The following is a 12,949-nucleotide window of genomic DNA, read 5'->3' on the forward strand; positions in this document are numbered from 1 at the left end:
CTGCTAACACCTGCAGTTCTGCTTGTAACCCTGCCCACATTATTTCCTGTCCCACCTGCTTTTTGTCACAGCATGAATTTCACCTTGCCAGTTTCGGTCTGACCGCGCCATAAGTCAGCATCAGACTAAATGGCTGGAATAAAAACCAGCAGGCCTCTCAGTCTCAAGGACCAGAAGTGAGAATCACTGGACTATAAATAATGAATTCAGTTTATCCACACAGGGATGATAAAAGAAAAACGTATTTATTTTTTAAAGTTAATCCTCTAGCTTTTGTTTATTTTATTATCATTTATATTTTAAATTCTTCCCTTACAAGTATGAAAGCAGTGTAAACTTAATTAGTGCAACAACACTTTACAAGTATTGTTTTAAAAAAGCTTTTCATGCAGTACAGTAGTTTTTTTTTATGTTTGTATATGACAGAAGTTTTGATGAGAAAGATCAACTGTACTATCGACTGTTCTACAAAACCTCCACAAATATATCTAAGTGATGACTCACCAATCCTTTAAAGTCTGACAGGCATTTTTGTTATTTGAGGAAAGTGTGTTATTAGTGCATAAAATAAAGGTCTTTATTTTGACGATGCTTGAGAGAGATGATTGAGAGAGATGTTTTGAGAGAGGTGAGTTTTGTTGTTTGATTTGAAAACAACAGCATTATGTGTTCTGCATGGAAGACCAGAAAAGACAAAAAAAAAAAAAAACCTGTCTTGTGCTGGCTTGTTCCCAAGGACATGGCAACGTTTCAACCACATACTGCACAATCTCCTTCAGCGACTCAGGCGCTGTACTCCTACTCTTATGTTGATGTGATATTCACATGGGCACAGTATAATCATTCCAACTGACTGAATTATTGGGCATATTGTCATTACGTGTATTTTATTAATGTCAAAATTCACAGATGATGCGTGACGTGTCATCATCTGCAAACACACGTGTCCTCACAGCCTTTAATCTTTGAGACCAGCTATGGTCAACATGATGTCATGTCCATGTGGTTAAAATGAAAATTGGGAAGAAGATAGCAGTGTGTGGTGTGGGTATTTTTTGTTATTTGTGCACACTGTTACTCAGCCACTGCGACAAAAATGATTAAATGTCTTCGATTTGAGTGTACAGAAGGCAAAAAAAATCAAACTTGAATCAAAACCTCTTGGAAACCCAGACAGGTGGAACATTTTGACTCATACTCTGATATTCAGTAATTCTTTTGTTCTGCAGTGAATATTTCAAAAGCAGGATGGAGATTTGATCATTTAGATTATTAACATTCAGTCCAAGTTTTGAATTTCCATCTAAAAAGGTAAATCCCACTGAGCCTTTCTGAAAAAAAAAAGAAAATTTTGAAATATTCAACTTGTCATTCTCTGTTCTTGTATGTTGCATGTTACATGGACAAAAACCTTTTTTGTTCTGTGTATTGACAAGAATCTGGTGATATGATTCATGTAACAAATAAAGGAGTTATGATTCAATATGTTGTGATATATTTCAATATCATAAGCAAGGCGATATATTGAAATGTTTTTGAAATGTTTCTCCTACTACTAGACCACACAACCACATGCATAAAATCTAAGTAAAAAAAGTTTATTGATGCAGTCAGAACAGTGGGATCTGCATTCGTTTTCATCACAGCCCCTGTAACATCCAACAGCACTACTTTTTGTGCAGTTTGTGCAAAGATGTGCGTACTTCTTCTCATCTCAGTAAAAAGTCAAATAGCTGAAGGGAGATTACAGCACTGCTGCAAATCATTGCATATAAACTATTTCTCAAAATTCAATATGTTGAGATCCAACAGTGTCATAATAATATTGCGATACTCAACTGTATCAGTATTTTCTTACAGCTCTGAGTTATCAAACTACGCACGTGCAAACACAATTTGTAAAATGTGTTTATTCAAAATAAATAATTCCCACTGGTAATAAACAATCACAATGATACTTTATTTGGAGTGTCTATTTGCACCCCGGTGGAAATAGTGACATGGCAACTATTTGGCTATTTACACCCAGCTGGCTAGTTTTGCTATAAAGAGTGACCAAGTCTCTGCAGAGAGAAGGCTGTCATGGATGAATGGGTTAAACACAGAACCCTCAATGAATATAATAGCCTTGGATGGTGAATTCAAAGCAGGAACGTATGACTCAACATTTGAAGAGTGGATGAGAAAAGGAGTGAGTGCATTTGTGCAATTGTGCTGTTATTGAAAATGTTTTCAAGACCTGACAGATTTGAACTCAGATCAAGATCTTTTTAAATATCTTCAATTGAGAGAATATAACAAACAATTTTAAAAAAGAGGCATCAGAAGAAAAGAACGTCCCAGGGAAACTGATGGTCAATGCATATTATCTGTCATATTATACTTCAATGGAGTGTGAGTTTACAACTACATTCAATGTGAAACTTAAGCGGGAAAAGAACCGAATGTCACAATTTCAGAAGAAGAAGAAGACTGATCGTATGTGCGTGACACTACAGACATCCATAAATTCATATCAATGAAGAGAATTTAATTAGAGAAATCTCAAACTTTTTATTTTTAATTACACCTAACATAACAAGCAAACAACTTCTAAGGCAACGAACATGCTGGAGGCAATGTAGTCATACAGATGCAAATCATGCACACGTCTTCTGCAGCTGTCCAAAAATAGGGCTCTTTTGGAATAGAGTGAATTCAGTATTGAACGAGGTATTAGGATATATAATCTTCAAGAAGTGCTCCATTTTATACCTGGGCAATATAACTAAAGTGGTGCAGAAAGAAGGTAATTATTTGGTCAAAATTATTCTTATAGATAGCAGGAAGGCCATCTCAAGAAACTGGCTTAAAACTAACCCACGCAGACAGAGACTGTGATTAGATGTAGTGCAGGAAATATATGTGATGGAAAGAATGACTTATTCTCTAAGAGTGAAACAAGATGTGTTTAACAGAAAATGGAAAAAATGTAATAGATTTAGAAACAAAGACCTCAGCACTGTTTAATTTTATTAACAATAATGTAAATGACTCTATAATGCCTTAATATGCACATAATACAGTAAACTTTTAAATTAGTTGTGAACTGTGACCCCCTCTTTGCAGTGTGTTTCACCATTACATCTTTGTCATATTTATATACATATATAAATACACTAAAAACTAAAGTGATAAAGACAAAACAAAACACTCTCCATCTGGTAAACTGATAGGGTCCTGATCCGTGACTCTGTCCAATGTGTGTTTTTATTTTATTTTATTTTATTTTTAAGTCAGAGTCAGAGGGATTTTCGTGGAGTCTAATTTCCCTGTCAGTTAAACAGATATTTTAATTTAGACTAGTTGACTAGTCCAAGGGGAAAAAAAAATCTCAGAAAAGTTAAAACTGTCAATTGTTGTTATCAATTGTTGTTAAAACTGTGCACAATTTATTAAGAGATGGGGTAAACAATGTCCAAATGTATTAAGAGCCTTTTAAATTTATTAATCACATTCTCCAAAAAAACAAGTAATATTTAGAATCCTGCTGAAATGTATGCAGCTTTGCATCATGCATTATGAACACTGCTATCCTACTAAATAACAACTCACTAACTACACCATCTTTTCGGACTGAGCATATCATAGATGGAGCTGAAACACAGGGTGGCTAACGTTAGCAGTACCTGCACCAGCAGCACAACATCCACATGCCGGCGCTGAGGATGGGTATATATTGCTGCGGTTGAGTGGTTATATGACAGTTTACTCTGACACAGCCTACATGCAACCTCATTTTCCTTTTCTAGACCAAAACAATGCCAAACCGTGCTGGTTTTACGAGATGTTATCTCTTCCATGTTCCGCTTCACTGGTTTACATGTTGACTTGCGGTGGGCAGTTTCATAATATCTTAGAGGCAACAGTTAACCAGCGTTGTACATTTATAAAATTTTAATAATTAATAAACAGGTTAGAAATAGGACTAGCATTTCTGGTACAGACTAGCAATGGTACCAATGTTTAATCGTTTAGTTGACTAACTGTGCAAATCCCTCCTGACATCTAAGTGCCTTTTGACTGCCTTATGCAGTAATATGTTTACAGTGTAATGACAAATTCAGCTGTATTATTTATAGTCAATCTTGGCTCTTGCATGAGTTTAGTTGTGTGTAAACCGAGATGCTGAACTTTCTTGTGGAGCAGAGTGTCAAGGTAGTTGAGGAAGTGGAAGTACTTTCTTTGTTATCCATATTTCAGACACCTGAATGGTAAAGTTAGAATGTAGTGGGAGGGGTCTCTGTGTTAAACTCTGAATAAAAGCCAATTAGCAAGTGATCGAGAGAAAACACACGCACCTAAAGCACTGGTGTGGATCATGAAATATCCACGAGACAGTTGTGTTTTTCCTTCCTTCAGCGATGGTAATAGGGCTCTTGGTGTGCATTATGTGTGCGTGCATCTATTCGCTGCACACTTGACATACCAACCGTGTCTCCTATGATAGGGCTGAATGCAGTCCTATGGATGCGACTAATTGACCTGCGCTGCTGCGTGCATCAATATACAAATGGCAACCATGTTTAGAAAAACAGATATAATTAACCTCTGCCAGTTTGTGTCAGTTTGAGAGCTTGTTATGCAACACACACGCACACACACATACAGAGCTCTCATATTTCTTTAGTGTCCATCTTCACCACTATCGGCTGAATAGATCACACTGCAAGGCTTCAATCTCCTTCAAATCAATCACAGTGATGATTCTGTGAAAAAAAAAAAAAAGAAAAAAGGAGAGATAAAAAGCCGACCGGAGCCTGTCAGGGCTATGAGAGCAGAGGACGTCAATGCCTCACTTAGACAGCCAGTCTGAAGGGGCCGCTTCCCCAGACAGGAGGACAAGACGGAGTTCACCTGCATTCAATACAAAGTTTTGCCCTGGTCTCTGGGAAAAGAGATGTGACAGAGAATAGCGAGCTGCGCTCCCTGATGTAAATGTCATCTGGAGAAAAATCAATTTCATGACTCATTCAAGAGGCCAGGACTTACAAATGGACAAAGTCGCCCCGTCTTTTCAACTACAGTGTCGTCCTCCTTGTGAACGACTCCTCGTGAGCAGAGTAAGGTTGAGTGATTTCTTCAAAAAAAAGGTGGACAACATCACAGCTCCTGGTAACAACTCAAAACTTTGGCTAATTGTTTTTTTTTTCCTCCCTCCCGTGGCATTGTTGCTTCTCATTTCCAACGCAGCATGAAAGGCAGTGAAATAAAAACATCTTAGCAGCAAATCGGCCTCACCATGGCAACAGTATCGATCAACCCTCCTGGGTCCTTAGAAAAATCTATCCCTCATGTCAATTTCCCTGCATTAACAGTTCAGCAGCTACTCATGTCCTGAATAGACAGCCATGATATTTAGCGTCTGGCAATAAAATCTACAATCACTATTTAGCTTCCCTGATGATTCATTTATCACAGGGGTGAGACACAAAATGACCTGATGATATTCACTGAGAACAAAGCGGGAAGTAGGCGAGGAGGACAGCTAAGAGAGAGGTCATTGTCCACAGGCTTGAAGTGTAAAGATTTAACTTCAAAGTGCATTAGACTGCTTAGTTATGAAGCATATCCAGTAATCAAATGTAATTCAAATCGACGAAGAGACAAGAAATTGGACATACCTTCTTTCGCTTTGATTTGGGAGAAAAAAAAACCCTGCTTTCCTTCTTTAATTATATCTGAACAGGTGTTCTCTTCTCTCTCTCTCTCTCTCTCTCTCTCTCTCTCTCTCTCTCAAGGTTTTTATGTTTTTGACTGGAATCATTTGATTCTTGATGGATTGCAGTTTGAAAATACTCTCAGAAAACTTGCTGCCACGCACTAATCAAATGCTGTAAAACTAATGAGGGTAAATGGGCTGGGAGCTCTCACTTCTGGCATGTATTGATTGCGCAGTATCATGTGGCCTCACATTTAATTTATCATCTTTTATTATAAATACTATCATCACCACTGGTGCCAGAGAAAAGAAAAGCGTGCTGAAGGGCAAACCAGTTCAAAGGAAGGCTGAATTTATTTGCAGAATTTATTTTATTTGACTATGGTGATTAAAGAACCAGTGTGTAGGATTTAATGGCATCTAGCAGTGAACTTGCAAACACCTCATCTCACTCTCCTCTTCAAAGTAGGAGAACCTATGGTGTCCTCAAAACTCACACAAAATGTTAAAAGCCTTATCTAGAGCCTGTTTGATTTGCTTGTTCTGGGATACTGTAGAAACTAGGCCTGGGTGATAAAAAGATAGCGATATCTGTTGTCAAAAGACACTTCATCAATCAGAAATAAGAAAAGATTTGATAAAATGTTTGATAGCTTCACTTAAATGCAGTGAACGCAAATCACCATGCGTGACACACGAACAGACAGACAAACTCCAAGCATGTTCCCTCCCCAGCTCAAAAGTCACCTATCATATCCCTAGGTAGTAAGAGTGGGATGCAAACAGCTAATCATTTAAGTGTGATGTCCGGTTGCACCATCGACACGTGAAAACAAAAACAGGAACAGCGTAAAGTGACAAAATGAGTGCCAACCGTGTGGATATTGTGAAGAAAAAAGGACAGGTTAGCTTGCTGGCATGGAGGCTTTTTGTTTTGTTTTTTTTTTTTTTAAGTTGGACAACTGTCAGAGGGTAAAGGGCTCAGTGAGTTCGGAGTAGAACTGCTGCTGGGAACGCCTCAGGATCCCCCAGGAGGGGCTGGAAAGTGTTGCTGGGGGGAGGAACATCTGCTTAGCCTGCTGGCACCGCGACCCGGATCCGGAAAAGCAGAAGAAACTGGATGGATGTACAAATGTCGGGGCACCGTTGTGTGTGAACTGCACAGGAGCATCTTCCCCTACCACTGTGACATTGTGATTTAAAACCCTTTGTGTTTGAGGTAGTGTGTCCCCTCAGAGTTGCCATAGAGCTGCCGTCTGTTTTTGGCATGTGGGAGAGAAAATTAGAAGCTGTTGCTGCTGTTCAGTGCGTTACATTTCCACTGCATGTTATTATTTTCTTTTTAAACACAACTAAATAACGGTCATGTGGTGCAGAGACAAAGACCCTTTTAGACCCAACAACAATATCATTGTTCATTGTGACTGTCATTTTTGACATTGTTATATGCCAATTTGGTAGATACTGCCCAACCATACAACAAACTCATTGTATTACCTTAGCTACTTCCACTGTTTTCAGTACACAACATTGTCAGTCACAACCTACATGATCAATAGTTATCGATAAACTAATATGAAATTTCACTATGAGAGATTGTTCAGGTATATTGCTTGCATAATGCAAACACCTCAGCTCACTCTTTCCTTCCAAGTATGTAGGAGAACCTGCGGAGGCTGTGAAACTCAGCAAGACGTAAAAAATTGTATCTAGAGCAGGGTTTGGGTTTGTCTGTTCTGAGCTACTATAAAAACATTGCAGATTCCATTAGAAGAGGGACGATTCTTTTTTTCATGTGATTATACACTAATGAAATATTATCAAGTTCACACTATGGCCAAGTTCAATATCCAAATCACAGAAGCTGCAATTTATTTGATAAAGGTAAAATGTCTGACTAAATAGCATTATAATGAAGTAGTGTAGTGCTCTGGAGATGCCCTGGCCAACAAATCTCATGTTTGTTTGGTACAGACCCCCAACAAATGTCACATCATCATGATTATAATCATTTTCTTTGCGGTGAAAATTAAAATTGTGGTTCAAAAATATCATTCCCTCCAAGAGCATAGAGGTAAATACAGAGGTGGGTAGTTTAAACGGTAACCGTAGTCTTGTTTCACCTCATTAATTGATACGGTTGATCTGAAAATAGATGAGCAAACTCCGAGTCTCACTTCAAAGAGGTTGATAAACTGAGTTTACACGGGTTTATCCCTGACTACACCCCTGATTCCTACTAATGCAATATCTGTCAATCACGATATCTTTTTTTTTTTTATCATATCATGCAGCTCTACTTGTGAATATTATATTCTATTTCTGCTATATTCTGCAAATAAACCCTCTTAAGTCTCACACAGTGGACCTTTAAATCCACCTCTCTGCCAACTGTTTGGGGGAAATGAGAAAACATGCAGAGTGACGGACAGAGCGGCATGACAACTGCTGTCATTCCACAGATTCCTCAAGCTTGATTACAACATTGCACACGGACTATACACCTCCGCTCCCACAGCTTTGCACTTCCAGACATGCTGCTACACCTGGTGCGAGGAGGAAAAAGAAGAGGGAATTAAGAAATCCTCTCACTCCCCTTAAACCCTGTCTAAATTTCTCAAATGCATACATAATAATGTTACACAGCTCGCGCAAGAAAAAAAGAAGAAGGAAGCCTCACAACCCTCGCATTCTGCAACAAATAACAAGTGTATAGAGGATGCTTCAAAGTACAACTGGAGGGTTTTTACCAACTTGGAATGATAAAAAATTAATTTGTTAACTCAGCCTACAAAGAGCGAAAAGGAACCAAAGACAGGCTGAAGGTTGTGGTAGGGACCATTGGCCTAATTGTCCAGCCAATGGAGCCATAAAACGGATGAAAACAAAAGCGTTGCATGTGTGTGTGTGTGAAAACAAAAGGAAGAAGAGGAGGGAGGGGGGCTAAAAGCATGTTAAGCACTTTGATGCAGTTAAACAGCTACTTAGAGCCAGGCCTATGGTTTGTCTAATTGAACTGAAGCACAACACAAAATGACGAGACTGCGAGTTACAGTCTGCAACCACAAATCATTAGCAGCAGTAGCAGCAGCAACACTGCAGCTCTGGCTTTAACACCTCCGTCCTCACATGAAAAAGAAAAAAAAAACTGCATATAGGTCTGCACATTTGCAAAGGCATCCATGGTATTCCAAGTAATTAGACATTTTGCTATGGAGATGTGTTTTAAATAATTAATCTGCTGTATTGGTGCCCTGCTGCGTTCCTCATTCCACTGCAGCAGCAGCAGTGGGTCAACACTATCAGTTGACTCACAGCCAACAGGAATAGAGATGTGTTTCCACATAAAGCCAAGCTAACTCATTTTGAAATTAGCGGTGCAAATTCATTTTCATTTACTTGCAGCCATCGAGCTCAATTAGGGTGCAAAGAGTTTGGAACAAGCTCATTTCCAAGAGGGGAGCCCCCTGCAGATAAAAGGCAACTCAACCATAAATCCAGTCTTTCTTTCAGGTTCAAAACAATTCATAAAAAATCGCCTGCAGTCTCTTTCATACAAGAGGCTCATATAATCATGTGCAATCACATGAAGCGGGCCTGTTATTCTCAGGAGGGGGTTGTTGAGTTTGGGTGTGATTGTGTCAGGCTGTCAGTGCCCACTCATCCAGACTCTGGAGTGAGACTGGAACAGACGGGAGCTGTTCTTTCAGCACCACCGGGGACAGGCAACAGCACACTCAGCTGTCTCATTCAGCACAGTGTAGCGGAGGGGAAAACCACCCCAAACTTGCTCCACCTTCCTTTTGTTACAATATGTTAAAGGTAGAGGTTTGTCCAAGCTGTTCGTAAACACACCAGAAAGACACTGGGATGTCAAATACTGACGTTTTGGGTTTGGAAAAATTGTCCCAAGCACAGTGAAATAATGAAAAAATTATGGAAAACAGGCAGAGGGCAGCTGGTCTCTACAGATAGACACAGGCGCACACTTCTAGACAGTCGTAAGGGATAAAAGAAAAAGACTATATTTATATGAGTCTATGCATTGTTTTCATAGAAAATGTTGCAAGTAGAATCAGTGGGATTTATTCAAGCTGTTCATAAATGCACCAGAGATATAGCAGATTGTTGAGCCTCGAGCCCAGGACATCAAATAGTGATGTTTTGGGTTGGTAAAGCGTCTCGAGCACAGCAAAATAGTGAGAAAACAAGGAAACACAAACAGAGGGCAGGGTCTCTGCAGACACAGCCACCACAACACACTTCTAAGTGATGGGATATATGAGTTTTATATATGAATTTTAGGAAACGTTGCATATTAGCCCTTTAAGACTGAGAGAAATCTAGATACTTCAAACCAAAAATGGAGAAAAGGCACAAATATCACCTGAAACACAGCAGATTATTGTTCATAACAGTGCATTTTCCTATGAGATAATGCATATTTGTTGTTTACTGCTTATTAGGGATGCAACTAACGATTATTTTCATCATCAATTAATCTGCCAATCATTTTCTCGGTTAACCTAGTAGTTGCTTGGTCTATAAAATGTCAGAAAATTGTGAAAAATGTTGATCACTGTTTCCCAAAGCCCAAGGTGATGTTCTCTCATGCCATGATTTGTTCCCAACCCAAATATATTCAGTTTACTGTCATAGAGGACTTCAAAAACTAGAAAACAGTTTCACTTGAGAAGCTGAAAAATCAAGAATTTGGACTTTTAAAAGAGAAAAAAAATGACTAAATGATCAATCGATTATCAAAATAGTTGACACTTAATTTAGTAGTTGACAAATAATCGATTGATCGACTAATTGTTGGAGCTCTACTACTTATGGCACCCATTCCCATCTGTTTCCTGTCACTAAGTGGGCATCAATGAGGCGCGCCTCTTTCACTCTTCCCTAAAAGACGGATTTTACCAGAGAGCTTGCACATAATGTGAAGAAACACTAGTTTAAAAGGCAGAAAACTATTGCACACACGCTCAAAGACTTGCCTGGAAGAGGCGTAGGATGTTGGCAACCATAATCGATACTGAACTCGCCGAGGCTCCGATGACTCCCACCACTTTTTCCGGCTTGACAAACACCGGTGGCTCCCCGTTCGTGCACCTCACGTCGGAGGTGTCCTTCGTGATCAGGGCTTGCACGAAAGTTAGAGACTGCTCCAGCGCGTAGGTATCCCTCGAACAAGTGTCCAGCACCCGGGCGCCCAGGGTGATGTTGGGTAAGAGTTGCTCGTCCTGGTTGATCTGGTCCAACGCGTACATCATGGCCTCGAGCCGCTGGATGCCGTTCTCCTTTTTCAGGTCCCCGCACGGCGAGCCGTCGGCTCCTCTGGCGTGCACCGGGAAGAGTCCACCGAGGGTCAGGTGGCCCTCAGTCCGTATTGAATGGGGCGCATAAGTCTCCTGAGGCAGCGCGAAATCTACCACAGTCCTCATGAGCCAGAGCACTCTCCATATAGAGCTCAGCTTCACGCACCGAGCCATGGTCAACTTTTAGGAGGGGGGTGGGGGGGAAGGAGATGGAGTGTGCAATCCGCCGAAGACAGAACCAGAAAAAGCAGAGAAGTTTTGTTAAAACGAGCCCATTCTTTCTTGTCACCACCAGGGAGGAGATTCAACAAGCTGGGCTGGAGAACCAAAACGCAAGAGCTGATGGCTCAGGCGAACTGCGCCCATCGCTTTTGCTGCCAGGCGGAGTGAGCGGTGCAGCTTGTTGAATAGTGACGGTAATTCAGCTCCCCGTGAACGGGAGGATACATCCAGAATAAGTCAGAAAATCTCAGGAAAGCAAGACGAACACCCGCTGCAGATGAACTGGCCTAATTTTGTCCATTTAGCGCGAGTGGAAACACAACGACTGACATATCTGCACAGCCTAAAGCGAAAATCCTCCCAAAATAACTAAAAAATATAGTGATTTCTTTTAGGAAATACCTCTCAAAATCAATACTCAGATGTTAGGACCGGCAGAAGTGGGTGACATTCTTCTTGCTCAAACCAACTCCGCGGGAGCGCAGGGATGGCTCGCTCGGCTGTGGTGGTGTCTCCCAGGGGTGCATATCATCACCAAAAAAAAAGCAAAAAGAAAGAAAGAAAGAAAACGAGCAGAAATGCGCGTCCACTGGGCAGAAAGCTAAGAAAAAATCCAGCTAATTAAAGCCCCGGCTCTTTCTCTGTGGCTCCGCAACCGGTCGCATTTATACAAAATGAATGAGTCACAGCGAGGGATTCACTGTGTGCGCCGCCGAGTTTTCAGCCCCCTTTCCTTTGCGAGACGTCATTCAGCTGGTTGGAGAAAAAAAAAAAAAAGAAAAAAGAAAAAAGAGTTGCATCACTTCATGGCAGGGTTTTCAGGAAGTTGTCGTTCAGCATCTTCAGACATCAAGAGATCGGGAAGGTAAACAAGGCGAAGAAATGCACTTACAGACTTTAATAGTACGACAATTGTTCCTCTGAGTGCCTCTCAGCGCGCTGCATCTCAGCATTCATAATCTCTTTCTCTCTGCTTTCCCTCCCTCCTTTATCCCCCTCTCTCTCTCACGCACACACACAGATACACACACACACAAAAAAAAGTACCTCTTTTCTTTTGATGTTGACGGTGGCAGGCATGAAACACTACAGATCTGTGGCATTATGAAAACACAAGCAGAGCTGCAGGTATGAAGGGGCTTTTACCCGCCGACTAAAAAAGTGGCTTTCCTGAAATAGTTTTGGATTCATTACTGATGCACCTTTAAAAAGGAGGAGAGAGGAGGAGGAGGAGGAGGAGGAGGAGGAGGGAGAACAGACACGTTTGGAGGGGTCCAGGCTGGTCTCCCAGGCAACCCTTCTTCAGAAGACACTCCTGATTCATCCTGTGTGTGCACCCCCCCACCCCCCCCAACACACACACACACACAAACACAGGCTCATCATGCTGGCACGCACACTGGCACAGACACTGGTGAGAATTAACCACACCTTTAGGAGCGAGGATCCCTCACATCTTCCTAACAAAACACTATCATCACCAAACTATTTAATTGCACAGATGGTGCTTTTACAAACAAGCAGATTATGATAATTTGCTTTCGTGGGCATGCATTAGCCGGGGACTCGCTTGGCAATTTGTGCTATTAATTAAAAAAGGTAGTTTTGTGTGTGTAATTCAAAATCTCATACATTAAAGTCCACGTGAAACAGAAAACAGGGTGTGTTTGCTTCTGCGTTTTTCGAGTTTACTTTAAAACCAGGC

At 40.7% G+C, this 12,949-nt stretch overlaps 1 protein-coding gene across 1 annotated transcript in view; it reads right to left on the reverse strand.

Moving 5' to 3' along the window:
- LOC146325094 (metabotropic glutamate receptor 7-like) overlaps positions 1-12,395 on the reverse strand; it is a 106,880-nt gene extending 94,485 nt beyond the window's left edge. The window contains exon 1 of the mRNA XM_084720900.1: positions 10,702-12,395. Within this exon, the coding sequence (XP_084577026.1) occupies positions 10,702-11,196 (495 nt within the window). The 5' untranslated portion in view covers positions 11,197-12,395. The remainder of the gene's footprint in view (positions 1-10,701) is intronic.
- Positions 12,396-12,949: the final 554 nt, after the last annotated feature.

Source organism: Lutjanus erythropterus, chromosome 6, assembly GCF_056507025.1.
Source record: "Lutjanus erythropterus isolate fLutEry1 chromosome 6, fLutEry1.hap2, whole genome shotgun sequence".
Taxonomy (NCBI): Eukaryota; Metazoa; Chordata; class Actinopteri; order Lutjaniformes; family Lutjanidae; genus Lutjanus; species Lutjanus erythropterus.